We start from the raw sequence: 14,096 nt of genomic DNA, 5'->3' as shown, positions 1-14,096 counted from the left end.
GGAAAGACTTATGTAGAGAGATGATGTAATAATTGAGTAATGTACGATGGGACAACAAAAGCCACTCACTAATTAAGGCTGGAGCAAGCTTTTTGTAAGCTTGGTATCTGACCCAGTCCCAACTTTACCAGAAAAGAAACGTGCGACATATCACGGATACAATACAGATGAGGGTGTAGCTGTGAGTTGCTCTTCCATCTTGTTTTAGCATTGGGAATGACAGGTTTGTCTCCTGAATAATAAATGATTTGCATGACAACAGTGCTTCAAATGGTGGCAATAACATTTTTAATACTTCGGTGATAACATTTAAGTGCCGCAAGTATTAAAACTCACCAAAAATGCCCCATATCTGGCATGGAGCCATAGAAAGGATGCATGGGGTTATTTAACATTGTAAAGGCACAGGCCAAAAGACGGCACCGGGGTACCCTCTAAACAAGTAACACTTAAAAAAAAAGAAAAAGAAAAAGAAAAGAAAGAAAGAAAAAACATAAGACAACAGGCATGGGGGAAGGGAGAGCAGGTACCAACACAACACATATCCAAAGTGCAGATCACTATTAATCCCTCAGAAATATTCCAAACAGGCCAAATACTACAGCTACTCTACACTAGTCAGTCAATGTAACATAGTGCATCCCTGAGTTAACAGGCATATTGCACCCAGACTACACTAAAGAATAAAGCAATGAAACAACATACCTGTTCCATATATGTTAAACCCCCAAACGGAAGTAATGGAACTGCCACAGAGCTAGGCACATACCTCTGAGCTCTAGCTCAAGCACAGTAACTGGCAGACACCCATTCCCATGCTGAGGGAATTACAGTATATCTGGGATTTTTAAAACACACAAAGCAGCCAGGCTGAGCTCCCTAACGTGAACTGGAGACCATGCCAGGGATGATATGTTTCTAACTCAATTCATTTTTGTCCATAAGACTTTTTGAAATAAAACTGATGACAGGTTCCATTTGGTTGTGACATACGTTGTCTGAGCGTTAGAGTGGGACCAACCACATTTGGCAAAAACTACTACAGCACCCATCACAGAAGTACCATCCAACCTGAGTAGAATTAGAATAAAAACTACTTGAAAGTCAAAGCCACCAAGTTCCAGTAACAATCCCGAAGATTTTATAGTTTGCTTTAAAAAAAAAAAAAAACCCACTTAATATAAAACATGAAATTAGTCTAGCCAAAGGATAAGGACATGTCTATTGGACATGAAAGATATTAAGTACTAAGTGCATTACTACCATTATGTCATGTAACAAGAAAGGGCAGAGCCCCCAGAACTTCAGTGTGTTTTCTGGAAAAGAAATAGTGCCCATTGGCGCTGGTCTCCTGTGTAGGCACAAGTACATTTTTTGGTCAGAAGAATTAGTTAAGAATAGCCCTGGCTTCAGTAGCTACTTTCCAATAAACATAATACTAATGACCTGCTCTATGTAGGTATGCTCTTTGCAAGTGCAATCTTTATCCTGAGACCTTTAAATAAAGATTTTGTATATGGGCCTGTAAAATAAGTGGAGGTGTGATAGGTTTAAAATCTAACAGCATATTTAAACACTACAGAAATAAAAAGACACTATTACAAAAGTTCACACAGAAGCTTCCTCTTTTACCAGTGATGAGATTAGCTTATAGAGAATATGTGTTTTTGTACACAGTATAAGTGAACTGCTGAGACGCATCATATAACTAATTCCTTATAACCCAGAAAACAACACAGTGTCTATGAAAACATATTTGCTGAACTAACCTGCAGTAAGTGAACCGCTAAACCAGCAATTCTCAACCCACGTCTCCATAATTTCTCTGAAGTCAGTCCCCCCCACCTTTCAACAAAATTAGTTTCTTTTGGGTTTTTTTAGATAGTGGAAAAACAACAACAATTCTACAGCAAATTACTCAAAAACACTACAGTTCAGAATGTTTTTGACACTCTAGACTCCTATTTGAATTCTTTGGACTTATCTTGCAAATCATATGCAGATCTGTGCACATCTAACAGTGTTAATATTGTGCAGCACCTTGCAACACCCTTAAAAGAATGTCACAGCACCTTGATTGAGAATCACTGAGTTAGTATTATTTTGCTTATAAGCAACATCCACATCAGTGTTATTTGAAATAATTATGAGTAATAATTTAAGCCCTTCTGGTAAAGCAATGCAACATTATGCAGGACACTTCAGCAAAACTACATAGAATGCAGTACAAAGGCAAAAAAAAAAAAAGTTGCCAAACAAATATATTTGAACAAAACATGTAGTCTCCGATAGGTATGCTTCATTAAACACCATCCCAACCCACCTTTCAGTTTGATTGCACATTTCTAAAATCATATTAAATCTCATATCCCTGAGAGCTCTTCACAACACAGCTCTAATCCCATCACATATACATAATTCCAATGGATTGCATGCAGGTGGTCAAATGTCGATTTTAAAACAAAGAGAAAGCATTAAGTCGTAGAAGTGCAAGCCTGGAAGGAAGGATCTTAAGAGATCCAATCCATAAATGCACCAAGACCAGTGATTTCCAAGCAAGTTACTGCAGCACTCTGAAGTGCCCCGAGATCCTTTTAAGGATACCACAGGGTGTTATGCAATATTAGCACTTTTCAGCATGCAAACACAACATGTGATTCACAAGCTAAATCCATAGATTTCAAATCAGAACACACAGTGTCTAAAACATTTTTTTAAGGAAAATATTTCATGTCCCAAATCAAATCAGCCAAATCAATTCCAAATCTGTGAGTCAGCCAAGAACCATATGTGGTCCTGCTACTGGCAAGCATCCTCCACCCCTGGGGCTTCAGATGCTTCCAAATCTGGTGACAGACATCCTATGTGCAGGCCCAAGCCCAGAGGCTTGGGATTCAGATGCCCCTGAGTTTCGCTTGCTGTCAGCTGTAGGGCCACAGGAGTGAGCAAGGGAGGAGTCTCCTATTTCCATAAAGCTTGTGTGTGGCAGATCATCCCACTGGAAGAAATAGTGGGAGACTAACTATATACATTACCACAGTCAGGGTACTGCCCCCTGCCAAGAAAGTGGTTTTCCCCTGCAACTAGAAAAACCACCTTAGAGGTCATGGTGTTTCCCCTGCCAGGTTCTTATGCCCCACCTACGACAGGCACAGAGAACAAGAGGGCACCCTATTCCAGGCATCCTGCGTGCACCCTGGCCCCTCTCCTCTCCCCACCTCCTCCTGCCCAGACTGATCTGTTATGGACAAAGAAAATGAACCTGAATTAAAGCCCCAGCTCCCACCTTGCGCCCAGGAGGTGGCTCCTTGTTTGCACCTGGCATTTATTTTCCCCATTGCCTGGGATCAAAATTAATCACTGAGGAGGTTTTGGGCACAGTTCTTTCCGTCCCTTCGTTGGCCCTTCTGTCGGGGACTGCCTCGGCTTTCCACTGCAGCCCCCACCCCCGCTCCCTCTTTGCTTCTCCTGATGCTGCTTCCAGCCCTCAGCATCTCCATCACCTCCTCCCACGCCGCCCCACCCAACCCCCCCCGGGCGTTTGGGACCATGGGAGGGGAGCTGGTCCCGACGCAGGGAGGCGCAGGGTACGAACCACAGTGGACGCCATGGGCCCGGGCTGCACTCCCGGCCCCACCTGAAGGCAACACCAGCTCCGCCGAGCGCTCCACAAACGGCCGCAGAACAGTAGATCACGGGATGCCCCGCCCCTCCGCCTAGCCACGCCCACCTCTGCCGCAAGCCACGCCCTCTCCTCCCGGTCCTTCCCATACCGAGCGCTCGACTGCGGGCCCCTCTCGCGATACATGGCGCTATCGCGGCACAGAGGGCATATTGGCTTCACCGGCACAGCTGGCGCATGCGCACTCCAGAGACCATAGCCCCGGCTTCCGGAAATGGGGGTGGGGCTGGCTGGCGCATGCGCGTGACCCTGAGGCTGAGCCGGACGCCGGCTGTTGGGAGGCGAGGGGGTTTTGCGCGTGCGCAGCAGTGGACTCGGCCGGGCCGGGCGCTGTCGGCAAGCGACGCAGACGCGGGGCCTGCAGCTAGGCGGGAGCAGCAGCGCTCGGTGAGGCGGCGGCCCGCTCTCCCTTTCTCCGTCGTGGCTGTGTTAGCAATGGTCTGACGGAAGGGGGTTGGCGCCGGGGAGGGGCTTCTCAGAGCCCCTGAGCGGGGTGTCGGGGGCTGCGGAGGGGCGCGTGAGGCCCGGCGCTACGCAAACAGCGTATGTCTGCGTTGGGGCGGGGGAGAAGGGCGTGGAGAGGGGTCTCTAGGACTACAGACGCTCTAGGTGTGTAGGGCTGGGGAGGTTGGACTAGTGACCTCCGGAGGTCCCCTCCCAGCCTGCTGCTCGGCATTTCTGCCCGTGGTTTCATCCTGGTCCCCAAGGCTGTGGTTAAGAGACCCCCCCCGGGAAAGCGCTTGGGGCCTGCCTGGCTTCAAGCATTTTGGAAGTGGGGTCCAGCCTGCTTTGGCTTCTGTAGCTCACACAGCCACTAATGTGCAAGGCAGCCTCAGGGTGCCTGAGGAAATGGGTTTCATAGTTAGTAGGGTTGGAAGGGACCTGAGCAGATCAAAAAGTCCAACCCCCTGCCATGACAGGAAAGAGTACAGGTGTTCATCTAGCCTTCTCTTAAAGACCCCCAGGGTAGGAGCCTTGGTTCCAGATCCTAGCCGCCCTGACCATGAAGTAGCGCTTCCTGATATCTAACCTAAATCTACCCTCTGCCAGCTTGTGACCGTTATTCCTTGTCACTCCTGGTAGTGTTTGGGGGAACAGGGACTCCCCCAATGCCTACTGGTCCCCTCTGACTAGTTTGTAACAGGCCACTAGATCCCCCTCAGCCTTCTCTTGTGGCAGCTGAATAGGTTCAGGTCCCGTAGCCTCTCCTTGTAGGTCCTGCCCTGCTGCCCCTGGTCATGTGTGTGGCCCTCCTCTGGACCCTCTCCATGCTGTCCACATCCCTCCTGAAGTGCAGCACCCAGAACTGGACACAGTACTCCAGCTGCGGCCTGACCAGTGCCACATAGAGGGGGAGTATTACCTTGGATCTGCTTGAGATGCATCTGTGGATGCATGACAAGGTGCAGTTGGCCTTCCCGACTGCATCCCCACACTGCCGGCACATGTTCATCTTGGCATCAGTAACGACTCCAAGATCCTTTTCTGCCTCTGTACTGACAAGAAAGGAGTTCCCCAGCCTGTAGGTATGGTTCTGGTTCTTCCTCCCCAGGTGCAGCACCTTGCACTTGTCAGTGTTGAGTGTTTGAAGATGGTGACGTCCAATATGAAGCCAAGCTTGTGGTTTATCGAACAGTCGTGTTCCCCGCCTTGCTGCGTGGGGCTGAGACATGGATGGCGTACAGGCCTGTTTGCCACTTTAGGGGTTTGTGGGCCAAAGACCTGTGGGCAACATACAGAAGACACCTCAAGTCACTGGAGAAGTGCTGTCAACGTTGCCTGCAGAAGATCCCTCAAATCCAGTGGGGAGGCAGACGCACCGACGTTAGTGTCCTCTCGCAAGCAAACACTGTGTGCATCGAGGCAGCGATCATCCAGCATCAACATTGCTGGGCTGACCGCATCATCTGGATTTCCGACTCCAGACTCCCAAAGCAAGTTGCATTCTCCCAGCTCAGGCAAGGCATACCCTCAAGAGGAGGGCAAGGGAAGTGCTTCAAGGATGTCTTTAAGGCTAACTTGAAAAAATGCGACAGTGATATCAGCTCATGGGAGACTGTTGCCCAGCACTGCGCTGAATGGAGGAAGAGTCTGCTCCAAGGATCTTAGTATGTTGAAACTTCAAAATGACAACAGGAGATGGAAAAATGGGAGTGGCAGAAACAGTGTTGTGGACTGAACCAAGACCCCAGAGCCACGCACCTTGCATGGAAACGTGTGCCTGAGTTGAAACAGTGTCTGTCAATCCTGGATAGGCTTTGTCAGCCATCTTCAGATCCACGGGTAAGACCATCATGGAAGATGGTCATCCTGGACTGCGAGGGATTGCTGACAATGATTGTTATTATAAAACAGCTAGAAAGGGAAGGTATAGTATAGTGTAGTGGTATCATATGTGCAGTCTGCTGAGTTCCATAATGCAGCCCCTGGTGGTGCCCCTTTTGCTGTGCTGGACCATCCCCATGCTCAGTGCCTGGGACATGCGCTGCTAGCGGCACCTCTCTGACTGGACCAAAGTTCTTAAACAGCAGCTCATCTATGATGGACATGGAGAAGAAGAATGCCATCCTCTTCCTGGCAACCTGCATGTACCGTTACCCCTCTCCTCTTCCCTGTTTACTTGTACAGAGGCTGGTCTGTTCCTGACAAAACTGACCTGAATTAAAATCTAGTCTGGATGCAATATTGACATGCCAGTGAAGTCAGGGATATAATATGTTACATTGGCTGGCTAGTGTGGAGAAGCTGTGGTATTTTGCCTACTTGGGATATTTGTGAGGGATTAACAGTGATTTTTCACACTCTGGGTATGTGTTGCTTTCTCACACACATGCATAGCTAGCATGTTATTTGTGCCCATTGCTAATTTTTCCCAATATATCATGAGTAAAAACAGCCACCTAAGGATATTTCTTGCTCAGAAGAAACTGCTTACATATCTTTTAGGAGGGCTGTGCCACCTGTGGTGCCAGACCAGCCCCGGGTAGGTGCCACCTGTGCTAGATTAGCCAGGCAGATGTGGGGGGGCAGAAGGGGGTCTGTAGGCCTGATCCAGCATGTGGACTGGGCCTGTACCAGAGGCCAAATGAGTTTGACACTTGGGAATAGTGTATATATAATGTATGAAACTGTTCATACATTGTTTTAACATATTGGGGGGTTTTAACATAACTCTGACTTTATCAGGGGGTTCTCTATTACTGCTGTTAAACTCACAAAAATAAGCACAGCAAAATGTTATCTCATATAGATATATCTGGGAATTCTAAAAGAGAAAACATCCTTTGGAAGAGAAGGTGAACGTTGGGGCTGACAAGCCTTAAATTTACATTTACAGCTTTTTAAACTTACGTTTGCATGTTTTCCGTAACAATAACATTTGCTCCCCTGTGAAGCACTGTCTGTCATTTGTTTTTGACGTGCGGTGTTTGTGCTTTGGATGTATAGGTGCAGTAGCATGGTTATGAAAGCTTCTGTAGAAGATGATGATTCAGGATGGGAGCTCAGTATACCTGACAAGATGGAAAAAAGTAATACCAGCTGGATAGATATTACGCAGGATTTTGAAGACGCTTGTAGAGGTGAGTTGTACTTTTTGCATTGCTGCAAGATGCCCAGAGAACTGGAATTCTTTGCAAACATGTTTTTCAAGTCTGTTTTCCAGCCTGGGGGGTCTAATAGAGAAATGACCTCCAGTATGGTTTGGTCCCATTGATTATGTTGAGGCTTTGCAGATTCAAGGTTCTGCCTATGCCAAGCTTCTTGTACGACTGGGGCCATGAAACTAGCAGTCCCTTTTTAGAAGATATAGATGTCCTCCGTTATATATGGCTGTATTTTTCCATATGCTTTTGCTGTGCCCATCTGGCTTTTCCATATGCTTTTCCTGTTGTCTTGAAACCATCTTGTGCTCTTCTCCCCCCAGACTCTTATTAATGGGAAGCATTTGTATATTCAGGATGGACCTGTGTTCTGTTTTTCTACAAATGCCATTTTTGTAATTTATTTTTAACAGATATCAGAACAGTGAACTTCTAGGATACAGCATTGTATCCAGTGTATTTCTACACCTGATAAAACTGAGTTTTTGGTGAGAATACATTCAGGTTATAGAGAGTCAATGACTACCTGTAAGCAGATACTGTCTAGATCAGGGGTGGGCAATTATTTTGGGTGGAGAGCTGCTTACTGAGATTTTCGCAAGCCATCGAGGGCCACATGATAGGAAACCAGGGGCAGATAAAAAATTGAGAAAATTAATATTTAGGGGCCCCGCGGACCAGATATAATTGCTTGGCAGGCCATATCCGGTCCACGGGCCAAATTTTGCCCACCCCAGTCTAGATTGCTTCTCCTTAACGTTAATTTATCTTGATGATAAACTGATGATCTTAGCATGAAATAAAAAAACTGCAACCTGCAATCAGTATGATGTAATTTGCCTCTACTGTCTGAGAATTCTCTTATAATTCTATGCTAGAGAAATTCTTTAAGTGATGCTGTAAGAAAATTTTAAGTTACCTTCAAATTTTCGGAATGACAGAGAGGGGACAGAATAAAGAAGAGTAAGAGGACCTAGTGTTTAGCCTCTCAATCTTATAAAGATGAGCAGCAAGACATTCTCCCACTGGGGTCATCTTATCGTATAGTATAAGGATTTTTTTGTAGGTGCTTTCCTTTATTGGATCAGCTGCATAGCTGGGATAAAATTAGACAAGCTTTCAAATGCAAAGCATTCTTTCTCCTTATACTTGTAGTATAAGGTCTTTCAGCCAGTCCAAAGAGCTGTTTTGCTTAAATAGCCTGGAAAGCTTTGAATAACTGTATTCAAAGTAATGATGTATCCTGTTCTGTTTCTTCTAGAATTGAAGCTGGGAGAACTGCTTCATGACAAGCTGTACGTATGGCATCAGGATACAATTTTTCAGAGAGGATTAGTGTTATATGCTTTATTGTTTAGTGACTTTAAAGTTAAGATGGTACCAACTATGTTAAAGATATTTCTTATTTGGAACTTTAAATTAAGTAGTTCTCTAAATAAAGTACCTTCTAATGAACAACCATCCTGAGAATTTTTTTTGATACTGCAGTTCAAATATTGAGAATGGGTAAATTATAGGAACAGGAAGTTTTCTTATGTTCTTATTTCTTCCTTAAAATTCATTTTTTTCTTTGTGCACAAAGATGTCAGAAAGAATCCATCTGTAAACTTTTAATTAAAAACCGCATTGATATCTTCCTTAAATGTCACTGCTTGATTTGGGATAAATCATTTTGTTTGTTTGTTTTTACCCTGAATCCAAAATGTCATGGTCATTTTAAGTTAAATAATAGAGACTGTATAATATACCTAAGAGGGGATTAAATCCTTGATTCTGCAAAGCACTTAAAAGCACATGCTCATACATTGCTGAAATTCTACACACAGTAAAATTAAAGTCACTTGTATAAAAGAAGCAGCATTTTTTAACCATATGAGTACTTTTAGCCTGCAGAAAAAGTACTTAAGAGTTATTAGTGCCAGGTAAATGAGCACAAGCTTATTATTATAATATATGCTAGTTTTAAAATATCTTTGAACAAAAAGGTTACGTGTCAAATAATTAAAATGAATGGAATTTAAGGGTATTATTAAAATCAAGTATTTTAAGCTCCTGTGAAATATGAATGCTTTTGTGAATTGGAACCTGTATATTGCAGTGTTATTTTGTCTGTTTTGTGCTGTTTGAACACATGCAGTAGACTTCCTGAATAAGATAGATACCAAAGTTGAACCCTGGTTGGTCTCTCTTTAATTCACCTGCTTTCAGCTGACCATCATCTTTTAAATTTCTTATTGATGAATTGACCTTTACCACAATAAGAGAATAGAAACTTTTTTTGTTCCCTGTTTTTTTTAACACTATTTTAAAAAACCTTGAATTTTGTGCAAGTCCTATATTCTCTTGTTTGTCAGGTTGAAATGTAAACATTTTCTATACTTATGAAATAGTCAAAATCAGTTAAGTTATCAGATTTATGTACTTCTAGGTCTCTAAGAGTATAGTGTTCATATACATTTGTGTGCACAGATTTAATAGTTGGATATTTGACTAATTTAAATAGCCTTTCTCTTAAAATAAAGCCCAAGGCTTTCACATCTAATTTTAAGGTGCCTCAAAGTATCTGTGCTTGACTTGACTCCTTCAAATCCCTGAAAATCAGGCCCTCATCAGGCTCTTCAAGTTGGGAGCCTAAAAGTGCTAGTAACCCTTGAAAATATTACATGTTGTACATTGATAAATGAGAAGTTCCAAGGACCTCATTAGGTGTTAGTGGGTGCATTTACATTAAATGCTTACTGCAGAGTTTTCTAATAAGCTACCCCCTCTGCAAGCACATTTAGTCAGGCAGGAGCAGTCCTAGATTGCAGACTGATGCCCCTGGGCCTGCTGCCAGTCAGGGCTGCGCTGCCCCAGCTCAACATGCTGCAGTCCAGGTGCTTGTGTGAATGCTGCACCTGATAGACCAACTCCAGCGCAAACTGTACCAGAGTTTATTGCATAGAATTAACTTCATGTGTAGACATGCCCACCATGTTGTTCTTTTGTAGTCTTTCACATAGGTTTTTAAAGATAGTTTGTTGACGCTTACTTTTGGTATAAATTAAATGACTGCAAACTATGCTTTTTTTTCTTTTATATTGCTATCCTTAGTTTTGGTCTTTTTGAAGCCATGTCTGCGATTGAAATGATGGATCCCAAGATGGATGCTGGTATGATTGGAAACCAAGTTAATCGAAAAGTTCTGAACTTTGAGCAAGCTATCAAGGTTGACATACCTTACTTTATTTCTCCTTTGGTTAGATGCTAATTATTTGTAAGAACAAAAAATCATGATTTGATTAATTCATGGTTATGCATAACTTCTTAAATCGAGTAACACTCTCAGTGATTAAGGGAATTTGAATTGTTTTACTTTTCTTTGGATTTTTTTTTTAAATAGCATGCCTAAAAAAATGTCAGTTTGATATTCTAAGAATTTGAAGCCTGCTGTTGTACTTACCTCCTTTGTAAAGCACTTTAAGCTCTACATGTGAAAAGAACTATTAGTTAGTTCTTCATCTAATAAGTAGAGTAAAGTTTATATGGTTTCTTCATGCTTCCGAAACATGCTTTTCTAAGACTTAGTAGCACTGGTTCCAGTACTGGTCCATGTATCATTAATGACCCAAACACCATAGTGAGTGGTATACAGGTTGAACCAGGACCCTTTTGCTTACCCCTTTTTTTCAGTTAAAATTTGATTTAAGTATGGTGGCCCATGAGATTTCTTTTTTTAGGGCTGACAGTGGTTTGTTAGACCACAAGTTTGGATACCACTAGATTAGATCATAGAGTCCCTCTCTCAATTAAAAGGATATTTTGAATCTTTATTCCCATTCAGTACATAGTCTTTCAGCCGAGACTATAAATTGACACTGATTTTCATAACATGGATTCTTATCTACTAGAAACTTGGCAAAAGCTAATTACCGTTAAAGCTACTTAAGATGCTCGCATCAGGTAGGCATCTATTTTAAATCTTACGAACAGGCCGTTTGCCATTTCCCATTATTACTAATGTGAAAGGTGCCACTGAAGTTACATTGAGAGTGCAGCTAGTTCCTGTTTGTGCCTAGTTATGACTTCTACAGAACCTTCTACCTTGCCATTCAGTTAATCATTTGGCTGCTAGCCAATTTGAGGACCATTAATAGAAGCCTTGGAATGGAGTATCAATTCCTTTTGCTTTTCTTTTCTAGTTATGTCTGCTGCTGAGCCATAAAATTGATACCGTATCAGAATAGCTGTATACTGTTGATACTGCACTGACCATGGTTGAGATGGCCGGCAAGCTTAACTTTTCACTTCATGCATCAGTCAAATGTCTATTTGCCAGATGAGCCTGCTTTAAATGGCTTAGACTGTAATTTAATAAAGTCCATAGAGCATTCATCTCATGACAGTGATTGTTAGCTACTGATACTTATTTAATTTGAACTGATGAATAGTTGAAAAATTCTGCATCCATTACTCGCGATTAGAGAGGAAAAGAGTCCTCTCTAAAAACAGCACCTTTCTGAGTCTCTATTGCAGATTTGAATGCTCTGGAAAAAATGATCACCTTATTAGGAAGTGCCTTTTGGCCCTAACCTTGCAGTCAGGGGAGCTCAGTGAAGGTGTTTGCCTACAAAAAATACCTTGTAAGATTAGTCCTTATTTATTAATCTAGGGCCTGCTTCTGTTGTACATCTTTTTAAATGTCCCATGCTTTTTTAAGTGTTTATTAGTTTTAACTAGTTTTATAACTTTTTAAGGCTGATTGATGATGCTGAAATAAAATTGCCAAGTTATTTTTTGGATGTATCTCCATAGATTTTTGTGTGCCCAGTCCCCATAGTGTAAATATTTTCAGAATTCCTGCTGCATGAATTTTAGAATCAGGAAGTTGATCAATAAAACCAGCTAAATAAAATTGCTCAAATTATTCATTTTAAAAGTTAATAATGGTTAAAATAATTGTGTTATATATCATGCAAATATTGCTCCATGTATTGTTTGTATAGCATACTGTACTCTTACATTCTGTTCTCTCTCTCTTTTCTATTTTAAAGGATGGCACCATTAAAATTAAGGATCTAACTTTACCTGAGCTCATAGGAATAATGGATACTTGTTTTTGTTGCTTGGTAAGAAAATACTACTGTTAATGTTAATTATTATTGCTTCCAGAATTGGAGTTTATAGGATTAAGAAGAAATTGTAGGCTTCTTTGGAGGGAAGAACTCTTAAGGAAACTGATGTACTGTTAATTATTTCTCCTCAGACTCCATCTTGAAATTTGCATTTGTTGTAAGTCGTGAGTTAGGAATAATCACAGTTTAACAGAACTTTGTGGTCTACAAAGAGCCATTAATGAAGAAAAATCTATTAGAATCTAACTGAGAGAGTCTGGAGAAAGGATTATAGAATTTCCAGTTTAATCTCAATTTGCTCAAATCCTATGTGTTAAAATTGATTGGTTATTTCCTATCTGCTTCATTTATGCTTAGTGATTTTTTCATTACATAAAATATGTCTGCTTTATATTAATTTATCATAAACAGAAAATATTTTAGGTCTCGTTTGAAATAAGCATATGTATTCTTTGGGCTATATAGCTGTATAAAAACATCTCGGGTAGAATATGTTGGTCCAGTTTTATGAATAAAAAGGTCTACTTGGTGGCTGGTACACGTACCTCTAATAAATTTTATTTAATTTTGAATACTGACTTTTTTTTAAGATATTATATATGAGGGTAGGCTAAATTAATGAAGTTTTCTCTTTTATTAACATCAATTTCATGCTGTTAAAAAGCAGAAGATCATGGAAGAAATATAGGGTTAGAGTTAAATGGTAGAACACTAATGATATATTCTAAATACAAATTTTGAGTGACTCCTGGTTTATACCTTGGAGAAAACCATGAAATATTTAAAAGCAGATCTAGTTATCCTGCATCTCCTTCTGCCCCAATGTTCAGAACTCTTAGGATAAGAGCATTATTGAGAAAATGCATTCAGCTCCTTAGTAACCTAGTATTTCATGCTATAAGCATCTTCTCTCATCAGACAATGAGAGAGGTTGATCTATGCCAGAAATTCTCATCCATGCCCCTTCCCCCTTGTTTTTTCCTTTTTTTGAAAGATTGTCACAGTTATGGACCTCTCAGGGTAAGACTGAAAGAGAATGGGAATGGGAATATAAAAACAAGGACATCTCCTCTCAAAATTATCTAATGTTGATTGCTTTCTAGATAACATGGTTAGAAGGACATTCTTTGGCACAGACGGTGTTTACTTGCCTTTACATTCATAATCCAGACTTCATAGAAGATCCTGCCATGAAGGCTTTTGCTTTAGGAATCCTAAAAATCTGTGATATTGCTAGAGAAAAAGTGAACAAAGCAGCAGTTTTTGAAGAGGTATGTTTTAGAATTAACTATAATTACATGTAACGTACCATCCTTAATTATGGTGCTTAGCTGAAGCAAAAAAAATTGTCTTGTAGAGAGGATGATTATTATTTTGCTGGAAAGTATTCTAGGGGATTGGCTACTTCCTTGAGCATACTGTCATTGGTCACCTATTTTTTCTTTAAAATACTGTTTTCTTGAATGGAGGTCTTATTTTATCTTTCTTTCATACAAATAAATAAATTTGCAATTAAATAAATGAGCAGTTAAAGACTTTAATGTAAAAAACACTGTCCAGCCAAATAGAAAAGTTGGGGTAAATTACTCAAGGAGCATTAATGCAAAAATGAATACACATTTTATTACTTGCTGCATGTCACCAGGTATACTTGTTCACCAGATACTTGCTACCTTGGAATTTTTTTTAACTGACCAA

The 14,096-nt window shown here is 41.4% G+C and overlaps 2 protein-coding genes across 9 annotated transcripts in view; one reads left to right on the top strand and one right to left on the bottom strand.

The window, feature by feature from the left end:
* The window catches only part of AGTPBP1 (ATP/GTP binding carboxypeptidase 1), a 122,664-nt gene extending 118,772 nt beyond the window's left edge, over positions 1–3,892 (bottom strand). For 4 of the 7 annotated variants that reach the window (XM_090038626.1, XM_090038632.1, XM_090038633.1 and 1 more), the window contains exon 1: positions 3,596–3,742. The gene's annotated coding sequence lies outside the window, so the exon portion shown is untranslated. Of the gene's footprint in view, positions 1–3,595; positions 3,743–3,773 lie in introns of those variants that run through there. The other 3 variants (XM_090038627.1, XM_090038628.1, XM_090038630.1) reach the window with 3 other exon arrangements.
* Positions 3,893–3,920: 28 nt separating this feature from the next.
* Positions 3,921–14,096, top strand: part of NAA35 (N-alpha-acetyltransferase 35, NatC auxiliary subunit) — a 35,471-nt gene continuing 25,295 nt past the window's right edge. Inside the window, exons 1-6 of one of the 2 annotated variants that reach the window (XM_090038635.1) lie at positions 3,921–4,069; positions 7,130–7,263; positions 8,546–8,579; positions 10,378–10,492; positions 12,318–12,392; positions 13,502–13,669. In XM_090038635.1, coding sequence (XP_089894761.1) covers positions 7,140–7,263; positions 8,546–8,579; positions 10,378–10,492; positions 12,318–12,392; positions 13,502–13,669 — 516 coding nt within the window. In that variant the 5' untranslated portion in view covers positions 3,921–4,069; positions 7,130–7,139. Of the gene's footprint in view, positions 4,070–7,128; positions 7,264–8,545; positions 8,580–10,377; positions 10,493–12,317; positions 12,393–13,501; positions 13,670–14,096 lie in introns of those variants that run through there. The other variant, XM_090038636.1, reaches the window with a different exon arrangement.

Source organism: Crocodylus siamensis, chromosome 3 (assembly GCF_052110815.1).
Source record: "Crocodylus siamensis isolate JL-2025a chromosome 3, ASM5211081v1, whole genome shotgun sequence".
NCBI lineage: Eukaryota > Metazoa > Chordata > Crocodylia > Crocodylidae > Crocodylus > Crocodylus siamensis.
The sequence above is the reverse complement of the archived record's forward strand: the minus strand, read 5'-3'. Positions and strand labels throughout refer to the sequence as shown.